General features: G+C 35.5%; 1 protein-coding gene across 1 annotated transcript in view; it reads right to left on the reverse strand.

Moving 5' to 3' along the window:
- The window catches only part of LOC108667666 (follistatin-related protein 5-like), an 85,371-nt gene that overhangs the window by 26,565 nt on the left and 33,295 nt on the right, over positions 1-25,511 (reverse strand). Inside the window, 4 exon segments of the mRNA XM_047883420.1 lie at positions 156-624; positions 4,525-4,772; positions 8,235-8,401; positions 9,267-9,378. Of these exon segments, the coding sequence (XP_047739376.1) occupies positions 156-624; positions 4,525-4,772; positions 8,235-8,401; positions 9,267-9,378 (996 nt within the window).

Genomic DNA, 25,511 nt, shown 5'->3' on the forward strand with positions numbered 1-25,511 from the left:
GCTATTATTATCAAGGGAAAATTTCACTGATGTTATCATGCAGAAAAATTCCGTAAAAAACGCTAGGCTTGGGGTGGGCTCAATAATATGCATATTATTCGCATTATTCAAGTTGGGGCCTTCGCTGATGAAAGGAATTTCCGTTAACGGCGCACAATGACGACAGCGATCACGAGAGCGGCGCCTGATGAGTCACGACAGCGGCGCCTGATGAGCCACGACAGCGGCGCCTGATGAGCCACGAGAGCGACGCCTGATGAGCCACGGCAGCGGCGCCTGATGAGCCACGATAGCGGCGCCTGATGAGCCACGATAGCGGCGCCTGATGAGCCACGACAACGGCGCCTGATGAGCCACGACAGCGGCGCCTGATGAGCCACGACAGCGGCGCCTGATGAGCCACGACGGCGCCTGATGAGCCATGACAACGGCGCCTGATGAGCCACGACAGCAGCGCCTGATGAACCACGACAACGCGCCTGATGAGCCATGACAGCGGCGCCTGATGAGCCACGACAGCGGCTCCTGATGGTCGGGCGCTGGTGTCTGGAATGACCGCAATATCGCCGCGCCGGCGCCGCTTTACTGCCGTAATGGCCCTCGCAGAGCAGATCTTTATAATCGCTACAAAGGGAATCAATGTGTCACTCTTAATGACCGTTGGTCCTAATGTCGGAGGCGCAGATGGGCTGTGGAGCGCATTAAAAGATCGTCCCTAATAGGCGACAAATGGGAAAATTGGCTATTATCAGAGCGCTGGAAATTTCACATACAATAAAAATAATCGTTCTAATGATACACGAACGAGAATTCAGCCTCCGTAGGTAAACGTTTCTAACTATTTTTAAGAAAATTTCATCGACCGTGCTCAAGAAAGTAAAACAACAGGGAAAGAAAAGACGAAAATTTGAATATCTAATCTTTGAGATGTATTTTTTGTACCTGTATAATGTAGTTTGATTAATTTTTATTTCTGTAGGTTTTAATTCCATTGTTCCAATTTCTTTCAGTCGACTAAAACAATTATTGATAGTTTCCGCGAGGATACAAGGAAAAGCAAAAGCAATTACTGTCTAAATTAGAGATAAATAAAGTCCTTAATATTTTTCGTTTCTTTGATCAAACTTTTAATTGCTCTCCCAAGAAATATATAATAAGAACTGTAAACCAGTTCCCTTCTCGCAAAAAAAAACCAACAATATATGGTGCAAAGCAGAGATATAAGAGCAATCATTGCTTGATGACAACTGGACCGATAACTATTAACTAAAGGAAATAATTTAAATTAATCGAGATTCTAGATAATGAAGGGGCTCGTCAAGAAAATCATATTTCGGAGAGGCTTATTTCACAACAAGATTCATAACGCAGCCTCACCAATATTTCATTCGTCGAAGTTATAATGAAAGTTGCTCGGAAAATGGAAAAAAATAACGTGAGTTTAAACTTGGCGCCTATCGTCAAGATGAACGAACGAGAAAGGAGAGCAAAAAGGTGATGCATGTAAATGTGCAATCAGTTGTTATAATTAGACAAGAAATTGAGTAAGGACAAGATTAAATTAAGTGAAGATTAGGCAAGATCTTCAGTGAGGACCAGATTAAAATTAATAAAAATTGTGCAAGGAATCGAGTAAGGACCAAATGAATATTTCGTGATACTTGGGCAAGACAATTAGTAAGGACCATGTTAAAATTTCATGATACTTAATTGGGCAAGAATATAAGTAAGAGTGAAGTGATAATTGGGCAAAAGAGTGATTAAAAACCAAGTTGTAGCAAAAAATTAAGTCATTTAAATTGAAGATGAAACATGAATGCATTAAAGGAATGAATGTATTTGCAGTCGGTCGAACGCACCTAATGTCGAAACCATTAACTTTCAAACAAGCAGTGATTTGAGACTGGAGACACAGTGTTTCCTATCCCAGACTGTTATATTTTTTTGAATATTCGATTTTTTATCCTATAAAATCGAATATTTTATATTCGATTTAGTCCCAAAAATTGGTCGAGGTTGCCAAGATTAGAATTCAACGGTCCAACCATGCATCCCGGCGGCAAAACTTAAAGTCCAAATCTTCCTATGATTTTCAATGAAATGTCAAATTGTCTGCCAATTTCCGCCACAAGAAAAATACTATTTATTCCTCATATTTTTCCTAAAAACATATTGAAATTTGAATTATTGTATGAAATTCCATGAACTCACTTTAGCTGAAAAATTTTCATAAACTGACGTAAAATCCCGCTAATAAAAATATTTTCGCTATCGGCAAATGACGCAGACATAACATTGAGACATTGATTACGAGTTGAGTACATATAAACGTTTGATCACCGTTATTTCAACGTCATATGCTTAGTTGGTATAACCATCAGTAAACTAACGAGAACTCGTTACCGAGCCTTTTTTTTATTAAGAATTAATTAACGTAACAACTAACATGTTGACACTAGTAACAGGCTGAGGTTGACAACATTACACCGAAATCTTTCGTACAGTTTTATTCTGTAATTATATTATGTATGTTTCATGCTGGTTTTTAAATAATATTTAATATTATTAAGTAAAATCTAAAGGCTTTATCTATAAATGTAGCGGTAGCGCTGTAGCGGCAAAACCTCGTATCGTTACTTAAATATGTAGCGGCCGCTATTAGCGGCCGCTATAAGTAGCGCGCTACTGCCCACCTCTGTGAATATTACTTGACGACAACTGGACCGATACTGTAACTACTAGCTACATGAAACCATTACAATTAAGCGAAGTGAGAGCATGAAAACTTCAATGAATCCATATTTTAATATGATGCCGGATTCCCATACACTTAATGTCAGGGTTATTTGAATAAATAAATTGAATAAATATATGAATATGAATAAATAAATTCGAAATAGGCAGCAAGGTATTTAAGCCTTTAGATCATAAATAGGCTCGTCTAGAGAATCCTATTTCAGAGAGGCTTTATGCCACAACAAGGTTCGTAATGCAGCCTCACTAATGTTTCATTCGTCGAAGTTATAATGAAAGTTGCTCCTGAAAAGGAAAAAAGAATGATTTTAAACTTGGCGTCTACCGGCAAGATGAACAAGCGAGAAAGCAGAACAAAAAGTCGGTGAATTTCAATGTGTAATCACTTGTTATAATTGGAAAAGAAATTGAGTTAGGGCAAGATGAAATGAAGTGATAATGCAGCAAGATCTTCAGTCAGGACCAAATTAAAATTAATAAAAACTGTGCAAGAATCGAGTAAGGATCAGGTTAAAATTTCGTGATAATTGGGCAAGAGATTGAGTAAAAACCAAGTCGAACCAAAAAATGAAGTAGTTTAAATTAGAGATGAAACACGAATGCCTAGAAGAGATGAATGTATATGCAGTCAGTCGAACATACCTAATTTTGAAACCATGAACTTTCAACAAGCAGTGATGTGAGGCTGGGGACACTATGTTTCCTATCGCAGACTGTAAAATATTTTTGTGAGACAGGATTATTTAATATTCAATTGAGTCCCAAAAATTGGTGGAGGTAGAACCTGCCAAGATTAGAATTCAAGCGCTCCAATCGTGCAACCCAGCGGCCAAACTTAACGTCCAAATCTTCTTCCAATAATTATCAATGCAACGTTAACTTGTATGCAAATTTCCGCCGAAGGAAAATTATCATTTATTCCTCAAATTATTTCTCACAAATATCATTGAAATTTCAGTTATTGTATGAAATTACAGGAACGCTCTGTAGCTTTAGCTCTGAAAATTTTCATCAAAATCGCGTAAAATCCCTACAATAAAAATTTTTCGCTCTCGGCGAATGACGTATAGACACAACATTGATTACGAGATGCATTCATATAAACAACGTTTAATTACCGTTATATCAACGTCTTCTGTCTATTAAGTTTAACCGTCAGTCAACCAAAGACTTTACCTAACCTCTATAGTTACGGCCCGCATTACGGCTCTATAGTTACGGCTAGCATTACGGCTCTATAGTTACGGCTGGCATTACGGCTCTATAGTTACGGCTGGCATTTCGGCTCTATAGTTACTGCCAGCATTGCGGCTCTATAGTTACGGCTAGCATTGCGGCTCTATAGTTACGGCTGGCATTACGGCTCTATAGTTACGGCCCGCATTACGGCTCTATAGTTACGGCTGGCATTACGGCTCTATAGTTACTGTCTCTTATACACATCTAGATGTGTATAAGAGACAGGCTCTATAGTTATGGCTAGCATTACGGCTCTATAGTTACGGCTAGCATTACGGCTCTATAATTACGGCTAGCATTACGGCTCTATAGTTATGGCTAGCATTACGGCTCTATAGTTACGGCTAGCATTACGGCTCTATAATTACGGCTAGCATTACGGCTCTATAGTTACGGCTAGCATCACCGACACTCAGTGTTTCCGTTCTAATTTTTTAGTTAATTTATTAAAAATTAATTAGGTGTTAATATTTTTATAAGGGTCTATGACATTGACCGTTCATTATGTTATGCATGGCACGTCGGACTGACCCTGGGTACGTCGCACTGACCTTGGGTACGTCGGGCTGACCTTGGGTACGTCGCACTGACCTTGATGACGTCGAACCGTCCTTGAATACGTCGGACTGACCTTGGGTACGTCGGACTGACCTTGGGTACGTCGGACTGACCTTGAGGACGTCGTATTGCTGGACGGTGCATTTCTTGACGGGTGCGTCGGTCGACGTCGTGTCCGTTGACTCGTCAACTACAGGCGAATGCGACGTCAAACTCGAAGCCTGATGAGAAAAACAACGACAAATTTTCAGCATCAGTTTAAAAAATTTTACAGAGCAATAAAAAGTTCTAAAGAAGTAAAAGTTCTAAAGAAGTATTCAGGAAAAGTAAATTGTCAGTTAGCACAATTCCTTTTTTTTTCATAAACTGAAATTGTATTTTGGAATTCCAGTTTATTGGAGAAATAATAAGACTTTGGATGCGTAAATCGCTACTCTCGTTTTCTATCAGCAGGATGCTTTCCGTTTTCTTTTATTTCGCCCTAAATTTTCATCAGAACGTTACTCTCACTTTCATCAAAACGTTGCCCTCACTTTCATCAGAACTTTACCCTCACTTTTTTCCAAATTTTGCCCCTTCCCTTGCATCTGAACGTTTCCCTCACTTTCGTCTTAATTTTACCCTCAATTTACATGGTTACTCTCCTCAGCGTTTCATTAGAGGGTAACTTAGCCAGCAAAGGAGCGGCAAAAAGCAAGTTCCCTCGTTGAGGGCTGCTGTCTCCCAGGCTGTTCACTTATTTTTAATGATGATTCCAGGCTTAGAATTATATGTCCTCACTCGCCTGGAAAATAAATTTATTTTGGGTGAATAAACTCATTTTGTTCGAACTATTGTTTTCGAGCTATTGTATATTTTGGGGAATACCAAACAACCGTTTGGGGTCAAAAATGAAACAAAAAAACAAAAATAAATACAAAATATAAAATAAAATACATATACAGAAATAAAAAAATATAAAATATATAAAATAAATAAAAATACAAAAATAACCATGCACGTTCACGGGTACACTCTTTCTTAAAGTTTTTACACTCCTTTTTCCGTGGATTCTGAACGTTTTTTAGATATAATATTTAATGTGATATTTAAAATTCTCATATGCTCTTGTTTGAGGTTTACAGCACTTTTTGGGATTCTATTTCTTTAAGGTCCTTACGGGCTTTTGACAGCTTCTTCCCGCTTTTTAAGCTAAGTAGACGAGTTTTTTTAATATAAATTCGAAACTTGAGAAAGGATGAAGGCATAAAGCTTGCCGGCCGACAAACAAACGGCAGGTTTATAATGAAGGAAAGACGTCATTGTTAACTTAAGCGCTGCCCAACGCTCGTGTATACTCGTAAAAATAAGTGAGAATATGTCAAATTGCTATGCACCACATTTTGTCCTTATGTAGGTTGTCCTGCCCAAGTTTGGCGTGACAATAGGGGCTATAACGGCGCTACTTCCGCTCTACGTGGGTAAGAAAGTCTGTAGACATGTTTGTAAGTATAAAAGTGTGTCACTGTTAAGACAATATGACCCACTCTTATTACTGAGTGTAACCTCATCTCATTTTCCACTGACATTTGCGAGCAAAAGAGCTTGCTAGGCGAGGCTGCTAAGCCTTCACATTGTGGCATTAGTGAACATTTTTCATGATGAACGACTCGCCAAAATGTGAACAAAATTTCCGGCGAAACGTGAATGTTAAAGAAGTCAATTGGAAAGGCAGTTTTTGTTTTTAATCCGAGGATTGTTTGAAGCAAACAATGTGACATTATCGTTGTTATTTTTTTTGCAAGCTCTATTATTTTTCTTATAATATTTAATAGTTTGAAAATTTTTGACATGGAGTGTTTAAAATACTTTGATACATGGACTTTGTAAGGCTTTACTTTTTGACTAGCTAAGTTTGAAATTTAGGATGAAAATGGTTAACGGAATTGCAAAACTCATAGAAGGAACCTATAAACGTTAAACAAATTGTGAAAAGAGTACGTAGAAAAAGTATGAAAAAATTTTTCTTCGGTTTCGTGAAGAATTATTGAGAAATATATATATATTACCTACGCTGAAGAATGACATAATTGTAATTTCTTTGTCAAGCGTTGACTTGTCATTTCCTTGTCAAAGAAGTCAATTGGAAAGGCCATTTTTGTTTTTAATCCGAGGATTGTTTTGAAGCAAACAATATGACATTATCGTTCTCATAATTTTGTATGCTCTCTTATTTTTTATTTCATTTTAAAAGTTCGAAAGTTTTTGACACGGAGTGTTTAAAATAATTTGATGCATGGTCTGGGTTAGGCTTTACTTTTTTGACAAGCTTCGTTTGAAATTTAGGATGAAAATGTTTAACTGAATTGCAAAACCCATAAAAGGATCATAGAAAAGTGAAAAAAATGTAAAAAGAGGACGTAGAAAAAGTATAACAAAATTTTTCTGTTTCGTGAAGATTTTTTGGGAATATATATGTTGCCTACGCTGACGAATGATATAATTGTCATTTCTTTGTCAAGCGTTGACTTGTCATTTCCTTGTCATGCCATGAATTGCCTTTCCCATGTCAGGCCTTGACTTGCCATTTCTTTGTCATGTCATGGCTGGTGGTCATTTGAATTTCTGGATTTACTTGCCATATGCTTGTCAGGTTTTGACTCGTCTTTTCCTTGTCAGGCCTTGACTAGTCTTTACACTTAATATAAGGCCTTGACATATATTTTCCTTGTCAAGGCATGACTTGCCATATCCTTATCATGTCTCGACGTGTAATTTTCTTGTCAGACCTTGACTTGTCTTCTTCTTGTCAGGACTTGTTCCTTATCAAGTATAGATTTATGATTTCCAGGAATGTTTCCAGGTCAAAATAAATCCTATCTTTCATAACACAACTTTCGGTAAAATGTAATTACAAGTTTTAATTAATCGGAAAAACTTTTGTGATTTCACGACAAGTTTTAGGCGAGCGAACCAAACATGGGGCGACGTTTGGTGATTATAACTCCGGAACAACATGGAGGTTGCAGCGTATTTCCTCGAATCATTGAGATTTTTGAGAAATTTTTGATCAATCGACAAGCAGCGGCGCAAAAGTTTCGTTCTGGTCACAAAGTTTAGCATCAAGTTGGGGTTTCGGATGAAGTTGCTTAAGTAAAATGTCAGCAATAATTAGGACCAAGTCTGTGCTTTGCAATGATTGTTGAGAAATAATGACAGATTGATAACGATTTTTATATCATTAGTTAGGGAATGAAATATCGATTTTAATCTTCGACATTTTACCGTTAAGAAATAATTATTATATTGACATGATTTTCGTTGTGATATTATTATCATATCGTTATTAATATTACTATTTTATTATTATTGATGAAATTACTATTATTATTATGTCATTTGATATTTTTCCGTTTACATTAACATTCTTCATTCCATACATAAAACTTCAGAGACATAATACATAACATAACACACAGAGAACTAATCGTACAAAAATTAAACTTCGCACCAATGATAATCATGATCATTGTCTCATCACAGCCACTGAAGACCAATTCTGTCTAAGCTCACTCAAAAAAATGATTGGGTCACGTGAGCAGAGAGTGAACATCGCGCTGGTCAATATGACCTAACAAGGGGATAAAGTGCAACCCCATTTGGACAAAATCTCTCTCATTTCTCTCTGTGAGTAATATGGTGACGCAGGAGGTGCGGTGCAGCTCGCAGTGGTTGAGGTAGAGGCGGCCGTCCGTCCCGCACACGAGCTTGCGGTGCCGGGGACAGAAGGGGCGACAGTCGCAGACAGGATCGTTGCCGACGTCCACGCGACACACGCGCCCACGCGCGCAGAAGTGGCCTTCACATGCGTCTGAAATGACGTAAAAAATGTCATATTAACTTTAAATTGAAGGCCAGACGTCCATAAGTAGCCTTCGCATGCGTCTGAGATGACGGGAAAATCTGGTGTTAATTTTGAATTTAAGGCGACATGTCCATAAGTCTGAGATGACGCAAAAAATCTAATATTAGTTTTCAATTGAAGGCCACATATCCATTAGTGGTCTTCGCATCCGTCTGAGATGACGTAAAAAATCTAGTATATTACCTTTTAATTGAAGGCCACACGTCCATTAGTGGCCTCCGCACGCGTCTGAGATGATGTGTAAGTCAGAACTAATTTTTAATTAACGACGATGCAAACAGAATTACCGACGAACTTGAACACCACGCAAGTCTATGATGGTGTCAAAAATAAGTAACAATTTTTAACGGAATGAAACGCGAGTATAAGTTGCCTTCGCATGGTCAAAAAATAAACGTCGACGAAAGAATTAATTCCAATTTCAAGTTTATCATGATATTCATGATAATATAATTTTGTGGATAGATAATATAAGTTATTATATTGAAATAATTAATAATTATTAATAATAATCTGTTTCGGTCAGGATCAAATTATCATTAATTTTGAGAGATAGAATCTCCTCCAGCATCCAGGATAAGTTGAGAATTAATACCGAGATTACATTTTTGCTCAAAAGGCGCATGAATGAAAAATTGCACTCAAAAATAGTCGTAAAATTCAAGTTTTTTTTTAAATATTGTCCAAATACTATCATTTTCTCCCCGTACTACTGCCAAGCCTTTTTAGCCGAACCAAATGAATAAGGATGACCCACTCATTGACATGAAGTGCATCACGATTTATACAAAACGTTTCTAAGAGCGCGTACCTTTACGAGACTCAGGAGGCGTGTCCAGCTCCATGGCGGTTGCCTCGTCGTCGCCCCACACGCGCTTGTCGGGGTCATCCACGAACGGCACGGCGTCACGGTGACGGCGCGACTGAAAATACAAATATATTGGAATTTATTCATTAATAAATTATAAATAGAAATAGATAAATACGATAGATAGCTATTAGACATCTATAATAGTCTGATAGACAGCTGTTAGATATCTATGATAGATAGCTATTAGATATCTTTGATAGATAGCTATTAGATATCTATGATAGATAGCTATTATACATCTATGATAAATAGCTATTATTCGTCTATGATAGATAGCTGTTAGATATCTTTGGTATATCGCTATTAGAGATCTATGATAGATAGCTATTAAACATCTATGATAGAGAGCTATTAGAGATATCTATGATAGATAGCTATTAGACATCTATGATAGATAGCTATTTTTCGTCTATGATAGATAGCTATTAGATATCTATGATGATAGCTATTAGGTATCTATGATAGATTGATATTAGATATCTATGATAGATAGCTATTAGATATCTATGATAGATTGATATTAGATATCTATGATAGATAGCTATTAGATATTTATGAAAGATAGCTATTAGATATCTATGATAGATAGATATTAGACATCTATGATAGATAGCTGTTAGACATCTATGATAGATATAACTATTAGACATATATGATGGATGGCTATTAGAAATCTATAATGGATAGCTATTAGACATTTATGATAGATAGCTATTATACATCTATGATAGATAGCTATCAGACATTTATGATAGATAGCTGTCTGATATCTATGATGGATAAAAGGATAGATATCTAATAGATATCTATTCTTTTATCTGTGCATTCAAATACAAGTACATTTGATTCTATTAGAAAATAAATTTAAATAGGTATATTTATGTTCAAATGTACAATATATTCAAATGCAAATAGATTTGATTCTATTTGAAAATAAAATGTGCATTAAAAAAATTAATATTATTTCTAGTGAGTTAATGGTGAATGTTCAAAAGGAAAATTGGAATGAGCATTCGTTTAATAGATTAATTGAAGAATAGTATATAATGTTTATGATTATTCATGGAATTATTAATTATTGCTTTATAATTATCCTAAATTAAAATGTTAATACTGACACAACAAAGCTTGTCGTGCCGAAGTGACACACGAAGTGAAGCTCCCTGCTCAAGTGGAAACAAACATGACCTGACGTCATACGAAGCAAATTCTAACTTGATACAAATTTTTAGATTCTTCAGATAATAGGTAATGGCCGTTATAGATCATCTATGAAAATTTCCTAGTGTAGTGCAGGTAATGTAAGTCAAAAATAATAAAATTATAAATGAAGCGAAAATTTTCAAGTGTTGTTAATGAACATCGAAGAAGAGCCGCAAAGAGCGACGATTAGAAATGTAAATAAGTATTGTAAATACTTTGTAAATAATACTTTGTACTTTGTAAATAATACTTTGTACTTTGTAAATACTTTGTAAATATTGTAAATACTTTCAAAATAATAACTTGTTCTGAATAACCATTTCCCCAGTGAGACCGGTCCAAACTTCAATAATTATTCTTCTATTTTTTATTTTTTTAAAGACTAAACTCTCTTCTTTGATTAATTTGGTCTGGGTTTCCCGAGACTTCACTTTTCGAGACGGACGATATTTTGGAAAAATTAACTCGTGCTTCAGAGGTCAAACCTTGTTCAAAATGTAATATTTAATGTACGATAAGTTTCAAGCTCCTGTGACTTCCTTTCTCACAACAAAATTACTCTTAGTGATAGGGTGCACCAAAGTCAACCTATGTGATCGCTAACTAATTAGGTCGTTGACCTGGAAAAATATAGAAGACGAATGAAACATAATTATGTTATCAAAGCACTAATGTCACGTGTTATCACAACATTTGAAATCTCGTCGACAGATTTCTATAACGCTCGTTGCACTAAATTCAAATTAAAAACGAAAGGGCTATTTCGAGTGTCAAAATTACAGGAAGATTTCATAAGAGAAGCATAAAGTATACGCTTAGAAAATATAATTAGATAAGTACGCGGAATGAATGTCTTTATAACAGTTTAAAAGACGAAAACATGCAGACATTACCAAATAGTTCATCTCCAAGTTGTTATTCATAGAGACATTTATGTGTACGATACTTTGCTTCAACTACGCATAATATTCTACAGTCGGCAGGAAAAGTTTATAAATTAGAAGTGAAAATGTTCCACGTACAAGTCAACACTAATGTCACGTGTTATCACAACACTTGAGATCTCGTCGACATATTTTCATAACGTGCTCCCAAAAGTCAAATAAAAAGCGTAAGGGCTATTTCATGCGTCGAAATTACAGTAGATTTCATAAGAGAAGCACAAAGTATACGCCAGGAAAATATAATTAGAAAAATACCCGAAATGATTGTTGCTATAACAGGTTAACAGGTAAAAAATGACATTACCTAATCGTTCATCTTCAAGTCATATAGAGACATTTATGTATACGATACTTTGCTTAAACTAAACTTAATATTTTACAGCCGTCAAAAAACATTTGTAAATTAGAAGTAAACATGTTCCACGTACAAATCAAATTAATAATTTATTTCCAGAAAAAGTGCGTATAACTTTTATGAGTTCTTCCGAGCAACGTGGGCAAGTAATTACGAAGGACTTAATGAGCAATTAAGATGAAGATTTACAACTTCAATCTGAAACCCATCAAGGAGTAAGAACTTTTCAAAAACATCTTCCGTGGAAAATATGTTTAATAGTTAACGTGCATATTTTTGATGTTTATACCCGAAACTCTTAAACAAAGTTACCAATTTTACCCTCTACCGCCTGACATGAGTAACCGGAGCAATATTGTCACAAGCCTACTTCCCAAAAAGGATACGTTCTAGTGAGCGCAAAATGACTTGCACTGATGGTTGCCGCCACGTACAACTTTAAAATGTTCTCTGTTGCATACAAACGTCCTTAGGCTGCTACACTCAATAGTTTACGTATAATTTAAGCTGAAAGTTGTGTTCCCGGAGAGTGACATACGGCGGTAGAGGGTTAAAAATGCCACGAATATAAGTTTACAGCCAATTGTACGTCGTTAAACACTTAGGAATATTAGCATTTCACCACGAAGGTAATTTAGCACGAACTTAATAAGCGTAGTAAATCTTTTAAAGGAAATTGGGATGCAATTTACTAATGAATTCAATTCAGGGTCGCGCGTAAACCATCTGAAGTCAGAAGATTGGCAAAGAAAATTAGGTTATTAATTTGGAAGCGCAACGAGTGGTAAGTAACGGACGCCTTGCGGCTCACTTTGTAAAGGAGTTACGGCTCATTATGAAGAGAGGTCCTAATGCTCACTCTGAAGTTGAGTCTTACGGCTCATTATGAAGAGAGGTCCTAATGCTCACTCTAAAGTTGAGTTACGGCTCACCCGTAGGAGGAGTCTTAAGGCTCACTCTGAAGTTGAGTCTTACGGCTCACCCTGAGGGGGAGTCTTACGGCTCATTTAGAAGAGGAGTCTTAAGGCTCATTCTAAAGAGTCTCATGAGACATGACTCTTCATGTGCCATTTCTTAAAGTTCAGGAGCAAGTAGCTAGACTACTGGCTTTGTAACAAATTTTATGTGAATGTTGTGTGTGAAATTTTCTCTCTTAGCTTTCCAGCCGTGGTTAGAGACTTGCGGTAAATATACTGTCCTGTGGCATATGTAAAACGCTGTTCGTTTTGTTGGGTTTTGGTTTGACGTAAGTCCGCGTTTTCAAGGATAACCACGGTTTCAACAACAAATATCCCGTTTATTGNACTTCTGGCTGCTCGGATTTGAGAATTTTGGAGTCTCTACATATCTTCAAACGAAAACCATGTCTCAATAATGCGTTTAGCTCATATAATCTGGAAATAGTAAATCGCTAGGATTTTATATTCTTGTCGTACCCCTAGGTCTAAGTTGTTCATAACAAGTCCTGTTTATTTCGATATAATGTTAGGTCTTGTTTAGGTTTTATGTCTGTCTTTGAATTTTGACTTTTAAAGTGATTTTATTCATTTTTAGTTTAGTCGAACTGATGATGGAGCTGGACTCCAAAAGTTTTCAATATCGATATGGTGAATTTTCTTGGCGTTTTCTTTGCTTTTAAATTCCTTGTGAACTTGCGATATAAGCAGACTAATGATATAAGTACTTAAATCATGAATAAATGACCCTAACCGCATAACCTGGGCAATTTTTTATCGGTATATATTAGACTGGCCTCTCTGGTGTCTTTCGCCATATAACGCTTTGTAATATAGGTTCCGACTCGTGATCCCCCTAAAAGTAAATTTCCTTAATTTTTGCGAGTTTCAGCAAAATCAGGTTATTTATCTAGCCGAGCGTAACCTGTAATAACCCAGGACCTAATCGTTTCAATATTATTTTTGGTATGCTCAGACAATCCCCGTAAGGTAGTTTTACATCTGTATATAGTTGAAGGGAGGAAGGCGAAAATCAACCTAACCTGAGCAATTGAAAGTTTTATAGCATTAAAAATAAAAATAAAGGGATGAGAGTTATCCCACTTCATATAAAGAACAAACACTGCAGCAGTTTTAGAAAACAAGGACTTAATTTTACGCGCTAATTTATGCTCCGTTAATCACGTATATGTACATCGCGATTTATCCAAACATTTTATTTTATTTATGATGAGATTATCAATATATGGCGCGGAAGTTCTGCCTTCTGCCAGCGCACCAGTATAAGCTCGAAATACCCCAAATAATTCAAACCGTGATAACTGAGAGATTACTGGACTGCAGGCAGATTGGATGATTTTTTGGCTGAAGCAATTGTTCTTTTCTGATTTCAATTACTTTCAGAGCAGAGAACACCGAGTAGTGGGTCATAACTCAATATTCGATGAATTCCGAGTTGTGATCGAGTATCACTGAAAAAATTTTCCTTTAAATTTTTTTTTTCACGTGATTCACTTTATGAATTTATTAACCTATCGAGGGATGTACAATTCAAACATGATTGCCGAACATATTATAAGGCCAGAGTCGAATTACACGTCCAGAGTTGTTCTCAATACGTAAAGAAAGTTTAGATTTGCTTGAGTAAATTTTTTGTTTGGTGAACTTAAACTTGAAGTGACCAGGGTTAAATTTTGACGACATGACCAACAAATAATTTGACGTTCAATGTTTTTCAGTATAGCAGATTTTCGCCCCAGCACAGCATTGAAAGAAAATGCCACAAAATACTTGTAGCATCACTTTCTTCTTTCATTCTTACAAAGTAAAAATATACTGGGAGCCACCGCAAGCAAATTGGCAATTTCTAAAAGGAAGTGGAAGCTTTATTCTATTTACAGACTCGTACTGGTTTGTCCTCAGAAATTTCGTTTATAAGAATGGGAGATGGGGTTTTTACCCAATCTAAATTTGGATTTCGTTTTGGGACGGAAAAAGGTCGCCAATCTCGATTTTGGTGTAAATCAGACGCAAATTATGAACCAGCAAACATCGGAAATTGGCTAAAAGAGAGAAAAAGGTGAAGTTATTGAGCTATATCATAAAAGTTACAAAACTATGGAAAAAAATTACACGAGATGTTCATGGTGAGACTCAATTAAAATTACGCGACTCATGGTGAAAAAAGTACGCGATTCAAGGGAGGGACCACTACATAATCACAGTGTGATGAAACAGGTCACGATCATATTGAGTAGTCATTCTGAGATGAGCGCACAAACAAGACAATTTTATTAGGAAATAAATCCTGATTAAAAGTCTTTGTACCCACTGGTACAGTGCTTACGATATTTCCGCGCTTCAAAATAACAAAGGTGGAACAAAATTGCGAACAAAGTTATGTGACCTACCATGTTCACCAACAGCGTCAGAGATGGTGCTGTACGAGACACGTAATTTATTCTTAAGCATCAAAAATGAATGCACTACTTTACTTTCACGCTTTAAAACATGATCTGGCCGAGAGAATTGATGGTTTGAATACAAAGTTTTTTTAACTGACCCACGAGCTAAATTTGGTGTTTTTCTGCAATGGAATGCACGCTATATGAAGTAGCTTCCAGTAAGGTCGTAAGTTGTGAATAATTATTTTTTTTTAATAATTTCTGGAGCCAGCCACATCAGTAATTGCAGTGAACGACTGTTAATGAAAGACCCTTCAAACCCGCAAATCAAATAGGCTTGACCTGTATTTTCAGGCCTGGTGTTGCTAATAACAGTCCAATGAGGCGATAATGGCATATCGATCTGTTTCTTGCCGATGAACGCATTTATGTGTATCTAGTAGATCACATCTGTACCTCTGACTGAGAGCTATGAAACGAACAATTTGCATCAATCAGTAGCTCAATATCTGTCAATGATTATAACTGTTTACAGTTGTTTCCCTACCTTTAATTAGAACAAATCTTATCGACATCTTCACGCTCACAGCTTCCGACATCCGTGCAACGGACGGTGTTAATTTGAACGTAATAAGAAAGATAAAAATTCCAAAACTGACAGGAAAGCCAAGGAGCACATATTAATAAGCAGTGCATCAGCGCGGTCATTGACGCGGACGTACAAAATTTCACAAAAAGCAGTAAAAAATTTTCGTCTACCAAAAAAGTCGTCATACATCATTTATGCTTTAGATTTACCAACTAAATCCCAACTGTATATGCTCAAGTTACGAAGATGTAATTTCTGTAATATTGTGGAATGAACGTAACAAGGTTCCGGTTCTATTAATCAAGCAAAATCCATTCATAAATAATAAATGTCATTCAATAACTCGTTTCAATTACTCGTGGGTGACGTCAGAGCTACATCCGCAGCGGATGACATTTCTCGAACAATGTCTTCCGCACATATTAAAGGATCGATTTATATATCAGAAAATTAAATGCGAAATATGGAACAGTATTTTCTCACGCCCTAGAATGCGTCGGTTTGAAATAAATTTAATAGGGCGTTTTGCTACTTTTGTATTTATTACAAGTTTCGCGTATAACATCTTTGATCAATGATCAATTCTAATAATTTTGACCGTTTGATTAAAAATTATTTAAATAAAAAAAATGTTCCAACAGATTCAAATTCAAATTCGGCTAATTCCTGGTATCATGAATTATTTTCCTTCTGTAACATATTAAAAGTTAAAAACATTAATGCTTCAATGTCGTACATGGGGATTGCAAATTTACTTCAACTAGAGTATCTGGGCACAAAATAACTAATATGAGGATTTGGAATACTTTTTTATGCTTAAATTAATTGAGGAATAAGTAGACCAGCGAAAAAAGCATACGAATTAGTCATAAATTTCCATGTACGCACTATAAACTAATAAAAACAAATCTATATCTTGCGAATAAATTGGGTCTAAGATACGAACCGAACATTTCTACAATCAAAATATTGAATGTCCATAAGGTTTCTAATAAAATATTCTAAGAAATGAAAGAAATTGTGTTAATTTAGGCCGACTACTTAATCACTATGCGAAGGTTTATGAAAGGAAATAATATGTGTGTAATTGAGGCCAGGCTCTTTTTCTACGACGGATATTTAAGGGAAACTCCCCTAAAATGAGGTGTGCGTTCCTGCATGTCGCAGCCGTCGCTTTCAATTAAGACCAGAAAATTAAGCCGTAAAAATTGTTCGTAAAATACGAGGACACTTCATCATCGCAAGAAATTCCGGGTTGTGACGATGAAAATTTCTATGGGATTATTTGGCCCAGAAGTTACGTTCGTGACCCGGGTTTAAATGGAGGAAATTCCGCGACATCTGCGGGGAATTTATTGCTCAAATCTACGGGAGTTCCTCACCCTCGATGGCAGCTGCAGCTAAGCGGTGTTGTCATTAGTGTTCTTTACTTTCGTAGTACTTCTTTATAAGAAACTTCTTATGTACTTTAACTTAACTTACTACTTAACTTACTTAACTTCTTTATGTACTTCTTTCGAAGAAACTTATGAGACGATCAGTGTTATTTTCATAATAAAAAAATATATTTGAAAAGATTTAAGTTCATTATTCAATGGGATTCATGTAAGGCTTTGTGATAAAAAGAATCAAAAATCTTAAATTTCATCATTTGATTATTGAAATATTTTGAATGTAATATTTGATCAATTAAGTGGTTAAAACTTGCGTTAATGATACCCACTGAAACCCAATGCAAGTGAATAAATTCTGCATTTATTTTTAAAGTAAATTATAAAATTGTACGCTAGCGTCTTTTTTCATGCGAAGATTCACGAGCAATTTTTCTATGTTAACTATTATATGATCAGAAAAATATTTTTCAACTTTACAATTTTTAGAAAAGCAAATAAAATATTCGCAGAGGAATTATTTCACGCATAACTTAATTTCTACACAAAAATAACTCGGGAAAAATCAGCAATTAAATGTAAAGAAATTTTCAGGGAAAAAACTTTTTAAGTTTTAACTTGCAAAATTTTGTTTGAACGCAAAAATTAAATAAAACTTTGAGCAAAAATCAACGGGCACTAACGAGGTGAATTCATTTAACCTGAGCTAGCGCTGCTCAAATGTCTCAAAAAAGCTGCCTTGCTAAAAGTATATAAGTTATTGTTAGGAACAATGAAAGAAGAAATTGCCGAGTTAAATTGCAGATAATAACTAAGAAAAGCAAAAAGAATCAGGAGAAAATGAAAATTTAGAAGGAAATAAAAGACAGACAAATGCTGCATTCATTGCACCTGTACAAATGTACGTCATATTGAACAGACAACTAGGCTTCGTTTCAGTACATACATCGTTAGCTTCTTGCTTGGACCACAAATAAACCGAAAACATTAAAATAAAGATTACTCCATCAAATTGTCCATAACTGAATTCTCTCGCGTTTTGAATAAAGACATTGTGAATTTACTGGACGCTATATTGGCTTTGAAATTATCGATATTTCGTTCAAAATTCATATAATTACCGAATTGTTCGGAATTCGCGTGAATCTCCGTCGGATAACTGTACCTCAACCAATATACAGAACTGTTAGTTAACTTTAAGAACCCAATTATTAAAACCAATTTGAGTCGAAACGCACGGAGCTGGAAGCGATATCTCAAGAGTTATAACAACTCTCGGGAAATTCACACCCAGAATAAACTAAAACATCGAAACGAACGAACGTCGTTGCTGCAGTCCGAGCAGAAACTCTGGAATTCGGAATCGTCTCGAGTTCAGTTTGTTCAAGTATTCGCGAACGTACGTCTGGGTTTTCTCAGAAAATATTGCTGTAGGCTCACGTACTCTAAAAGCCAACTAGGCCCAAGCATCGAAGTGATCAATGCGGATACTGACCGTAATTCAAGACCAATTCTTGTTCGTGTTTCGTGGGGAATTCAAAGTCCACTAGCTGTATTCCTTATTTAATGTTCTAAGTGCAAGCCCTAAACTTTCCTGCAAATAAAAATACGAAAACTAATACTAAGCTAAAAATACCAAAAACTAATCAATCAAATGCTAAAATAATTGACGGATAACTAACAATGATAAGATAAATACAACGAATGATTAATAAAATCTTAAATAAATCGAATCTTTTCTCAATAGTATATACATGATACAAATAACGGTCACATATTACCAGTCTATATAAAACACAACACGTCCCACCGTCACAACTCCGCACCATACAATAACTAGAGCAGAGTTCCTAGAGTGCGGACGTTAACAGTGAGGTTGTCTCTAAACGTAAAAATTCCGAAAATAAAAATATCTCCAATTAATTAAAACCCTAACAATATAGTTAAATATCACAAGTTTATAAGCGTTGACGGTGTTTAAATGTTTCTGAATCATGATTCAATATATTTTTTAAATAATTATGAAGGACGAGGATGGATTGCCGCTTATAAATACTTCACAGTAAGCAAATTTGAATTGATAACTTAGAGAAATCATATCATAATCCAGGGTCGTCTAAGTAATCGCGGATGAATCTTCAGACACATGCAAATAAAAAATTATGTTAAGCGAAAGAAAATTAAAAGTATGATGGGATTCGGGCCAAAGTTCATAATCTTGATCGTTAAAAAACTAATCTGCAAATTCGATGAAATGTAACTATTTTTCCTAGAACATCTCTCTTATGCTGTTCTTAATACGTCGCCTTTTAAAAAAGTGCTCTCTCATTAAAACGCTAGCTCAAAAAATATGACTAAGAGAGTCTATATTCGGGCAAGTTTCATCATCAGCCAAATATTTGGATAAAAAATAGTCGTGCAGGTGCGCAAATCTTCTCCTGAACTTTGGTACTTAGCAATTTTTTTTAGAATACTTTATTCATTTACTTTGGAACTCCCATTTTTTTAATTTTTTCCTCTCGCCTTTTCTCTTTTCTACCTCTCACGTCCTTTCTCTCTCTCTCTGTTTTCTGAAAGTCAACGTAACGCTTCTGAATTTTTTACATATAATGGCCATAGAATCTAGACAGTAACGAGCAAAAGTTTCCGAACTTCTAGCAGCGAAGCACAAGACAGTCCCCAGATTTGAAGCAGCATAAGCAAGGCACATTTCCAAAATATAATCTCAGCCCTTCCAGCAAGTTTGACACTTCATTTCCAACACAAAATTAGCTCACAATTTTTTTGCTCGTTAAATGAGCAGGAGACGATTTCAACGACAAAGATTGCTTGCATTGCAATCCCTAGACAAGCTTAGCTAGTTTCTGGAGCCTAGAGGCTGTATAGGCTCGACATAATTCTTTCCTTAAACTTACACTCCCTTGCGTTCACGGTTCAAATTTCTCCTAAGACATGAGTATATTTTCAACAGAAGTGATCATCCTGTTAGAATTCGTTTGTGTTGCTTTACTTGTAATAAGTTCTAGTCCTCTCATTTGATCGAGATGAAAAAACCCTGCATTATATGAAGCTACATTTTATTATTACCATACAAAATAGTGTATTGAGTAAAGCGTCTATTACTCACTCATATATTCTGGCACCCATTTTTGAGGCTAGCTAAGATAATTTTTTTCAGAAATACAGTCTCGGCTTGGAAACGACCCAAGTTTAAGAGAAGCAGAACGGGTTTTGATTTTTTTTTTTTTTTGCTTCTAGTCTCATTCCCACGGCGTGTCGGCACTTGCCAGTAAAAAGGCTACAGGGCAATTATCTGCAGGCCGTTTAATTCGAACAATGGGCCCACTTGAGCTGGAGTTATCGTTAGGATTTTGTGTCCCGGTGGAAAATTGAAGCCAAGGGTAACTGGCAAAGTTCTAATGTTAACTGAGCTTAACGGTAAAAAATAATTGCCTAATCACATCACGAGCACAAATGCAAAATATTACCGAAAACTTTTCATATTAAAACTTATTACCGACTTTAAACAAATTTCCGTATTTATGCGCATAAACTATTTCTCTTAGAAAAAATGTTAGGCAAGTGTATGATGTATCAGATACACATTGAAAGAAGTACTGACAAACGACTTACATGTACATATAATAAATTTCTCATCATCTTCCGCCCCTTATAAAGAAAAAATTTAAGCAGCCAGCGGATCGAAACTCTAAATTGAAAATGATAATAATAAACAAAGAAACAATTCTTATAAATGTTTGATGAAAATAATGATAATTTAAACAATTCCATAGAATTTTTATAAAAAATATATTTTTAAATTTCGGTAAAGTATATATACAATAATCCTTAGGTTCGATAGCTAATAAATATTTGATAAAAATAAATTAGAAGTAATAACTATCGCTAAATGCAAGAACGCATTTTCTTTGCATTGACGGCTTCATGTAGAGAACCTGGACAACATTTACCGGCATTTTTTATATTTTACCACACCGCTTGATGATAACAGCTTGAATAAATATTTCATGGCTCTGATAATTTTTTTTTCGGAATAGAGACGAATTTCCCGCGGGGAGGAACGATTTTCTGAATATTGCATGAGATGGACGATCCCGAGAAAAAACTTCTGCATATATTATTAGGAAGAAAAGTTTACGTGCCTGTGACATGGCACCGGAGCCTCGTGCATCTCCTTTCTTGTCCTTCTTTATCCATTTTTTTTCTGTGTCATCACATATTTTCTTTCTTTTTAGAGTATTTTCTCATTTGTGGATAAAATGCGCTATTGTGCTCGCCATGTCCGTCTGTCTGTCTGTCTGTCTGTCCGTCCGTCCGTGACCTCAAGTTTTCGTCGACGAGAAAATGCGCTCTCTGTCACTCACTGCAGTGAGTACTGAGTAATATTTTTTCATCCTGGTTTTTGCTATTGTCACATTTTTCTGTGCCATCATCATATCGATTATGCGCATTACTTTACTAACAAGAAGAGAGGAAAAGTTAATTTTCTAGTTTTTTTCGGTTTTCTCACTTGTTTTGGCTGCTAAAAATTACCTGTATCATTTTTAGAATATCGTTTCATATATTGTGCAAGCATGGTAGCCATACTTTGAAATGAGAGCTAGGATTAAAAAAATGTCGTAATGATGACGCCATTTTTTCTGCATTATAAATATGGAAAGAGTCTCTTCAAACAGGTATTTGTAGGTCAGAACTTGACTTGCTGAACCAATAATAGATCTATTTTATGATAAATATCTTTCATAATAAAATATCTATTTATATTAAAATTATCTATCTAGTGATTAGATATTTTATGATAAATACAATTTTTACCGTCTGTTGCTCGGATGATTTACCATCGAATTTCAGAAATAAATTTAAGAACTATCAATTTACAAATCAACAATTGCACTTAATGAGAGGTGAGGGAAATGGTGAGGGATATCCGCGATTGAAATCAATTTAATTAAGTAGCTAAACTCTAATATTTAGTTTAATAATTGGTTCACGAGCTTCAAAATAATGAATAACATAACAATAATTGTCCGTGCGTAAACTGCATAAATACCATCTGAGAGATAAATTAATAGAATTTCTGTTTTGACTTCAATTCACAGGATTTTCGTGCATCTGAATTTCAACAAATTCAGAGACACGAGATCAAATTTATTTGGAAAATGGGAAGTATTTCATCAAAACAAAATTATATTGAAATGTCAATTAAACGCAGTAAATCCAATTTCTATAAATGTTCCATCCGAAGCCTAACGTTTGACGAACTCTTAAAGAGACACGCTTAGCTCGTCAAGCTACATTCACAAGTTTTATCAACGCAAATTTTTTAGAATTAATGATACAATAATCATATTACTACAGTTGTGCATCTGAATTATTATGAGTTATGTGCATTTATTATTATTTATAACTTTAAATGCCATAATTACTCTGAAACAAATCATGAGGTAAAAAATTATTATATCTACTGATATGTGGTTATTTCATAGAATTCTTTCGAATTCCTTGAAAATTTTCGATAAAAGAAATTTCTTGAAAAATTAAACTGAACGCTTGTTAATTTTTAGTTTAGCACGATAATATCATGAAGGTACGTGAAACAGACGAGTTTTCTTCTATACATGCATATATGCATTCGTATCGTGATTATTAAATCCAATTTTTAGCGACAATACCTAGCACTTCGTATTGTTTTCACATGTGTGCTTTGCACATCAGGAATAGGAGTGATTCTTTTATATCTAAATGTCGAATAATCATTATCATCATGATCAATCTTTTTGTTTTTCTCTCCTTCAGTTTGTATTAATTCCGAAATAACTTGCTCGCAACAAGGGAATTCACTATTACCTTCGATTTATTCCGTATTGGGAAAAAATAAGTTCGATTACGTAATGGCCTGATGACCTTTCATCGAGCAGAGAACGAACCTGAATGTTTATTTAAGGAACCTTCACTTAAATTAGACAACCTATGTCTTTCTGCCCTCATGTCTATTTTTTTAAACTAGTTCAAGTATTGACATTCCAGCAAGCCGAAAAATTTATATTAAAGACCTGCGGATGAAAGTTTGCCAGCTTTTATTTTTCACAGTTTATTTTCAGAACACGCGAACTCGCTCTTTCGCTGAGTTATCGGATAAAAACAACGAAAAACTGGAGAAAGAGCAATGGCAAAAAAAAATAATTTATTTGTAGGTAAAACTGAGGATTTATTGTAAAGATTCAATAAACAAATTTCTCTTAAATAAACTCAATATATTATATTGAGTTTATTTCTCAAATAAACAATTCATTTCGGAGTAAAACAGAGCACCGGATAAATAATAAAGAAGCTTAAAAACTGAGAAATATTTTTCGTCAAAACTCTACACTGCGCACACAAAAAAATAATAAAACCCAAATGGATTTTTAAGTCTGACTTTATCAGCTAATCGAAGATATCCTTCACGCTCAGATGGAAGCTTCAATATACGAGCGAAGGAAAATATTTAGGTTCTGAGAGAATCCTTGAGGCAGGTCAGTTGTCAGCGCTACGGAAGGAATAACTTTAAAAGCTCAAGTTTTCCCTCAAGATTTTTCGACTTGAACTCCCGTCCAGTGAAGTTAAAGAAAACCTAATTGAGAAATACATGCAGACCTTCACCGGCGAAACTTCGGCCAAGAAACAACTTCCGATTTACGGCCATGATTTCTAATAGGTTTGAGATACTTAAATAAATTCACATAATTCATAAACGAATTGGCTGTTGCGTGACCGGAACGAATGAACATAACAGAGAAATTACTTTGCGGTTTAATAACAAATTTTAGTAGTTTTATCGAAATAAATTTTATGTCATCAAAATATGCACTAAATACAGTAAATGGATTCATTTTCCAATCTGGTCACAGCACGCACTTTCTACTCGGTCTAAACAGGTGTTATCTTTCCACTCATTACATTCCTAACCTAACTAAACTACAGCATCCACTCCTCTACCAATACTGTAAACAATACCGTATCCAGTCACTGCTTATTCACTTATTTTTACCCAGTCTTCCTTTGAGCAACTCAAAACCTCCTCCAAACCCAGTTGCAGAATGTATATTCCATAACCCAGACATTTCATTATCTTTCCATGCAAATAATCTCCTTCAGTAGAACTCGTAATAAATCTAAATAATTTCGATAAAAAATAATGCATTTTACAAGTTCCGGACGGCATTGCCTCAACCTATTGCTCCTGTTTATACAGATCATTGCAACAATCTGTTTTTAAGGGAAACTCAAACAAATTCACGCAACTTAGACCATGAATATCCGCGACCTCAATTTACGAGCGCTGAGCCCCAGCGGCCAGAGATTTCTCAAAGGCCTCCACTGGGATTTGATAAGCGGAAGATTTTACGCCGTAGGCTCCAAGTTAATGCCTTGCTGTCGGTTTGAGTGAACGCACCACATTGGGGAACTTCGCCTGGCATATCGAGATGAAGAGAAAGCCTTGAAATCATAAGGCTTTACTCGGATTCAATACTGTCGCGAAGAGAGAAGAATTGCGATAGAATCGGCATCCTTTGAGCCGGTTTGAAATTTTTTGTCGACAAAATCAATATATGTCGCATTATAACTGCGACAGAACATAAAATTTTTATCATTAGGAAACGACTTGAAAAAATTCATTTTATTCAACAATTCAATAAGGATTTAAGCCCCAAAATACTATTCATTCTCTTGCATATATTGACTATGTTTAACAAATTATTAGAGAAGTCTCCATTTTTCACAGTAATTTTTCTTATAATTTCAACTTTGCGAATTTTTTAGTTAAATTCTACCATCCAAACCCAATGCCACAGATTCTATGCAGCAGAATAGCCCAGCTAACAGACCGGAGATAAACAGGCCTCTAGTCTGCGGCCCAGACGACACGGCCGCTCACAATTATTTGGTTTGCAAATTTAAAGGTTTTGTGCTTGTGAGTGGAACTGGAACGCAGATTAGCCCCCTCGTACCCAATCAGCTAGGGCCCATGCGAAAGCAGTTGTCGGATCTTGTTAAGAAGCCCCAGATGACCTTGTTTAGAAAACACAATGTATTTTTGACATTGAATTGTAATTCTTAAAAATATTGAAATAGACCTAATTTTTCGTATTATTCATTCAATTAGCCTTGTTAAGATACGCAACTCAGGAACGACTGGGGCGATTATTCTTAACAAGATCCCAGTTGTCTAGGATCTTTCATTACCACGCCGTCAATTTTTACGATTAAGGTGGAAATCATTTTCTATGTTCACGGGTACACGTCATTAACTGTTGAATGAGAAACACAAATCACTGCCT

Source organism: Hyalella azteca, unplaced genomic scaffold (genome assembly GCF_000764305.2).
Source record: "Hyalella azteca isolate HAZT.00-mixed unplaced genomic scaffold, Hazt_2.0.2 contig12831, whole genome shotgun sequence".
Classification (NCBI taxonomy): domain Eukaryota; kingdom Metazoa; phylum Arthropoda; class Malacostraca; order Amphipoda; family Hyalellidae; genus Hyalella; species Hyalella azteca.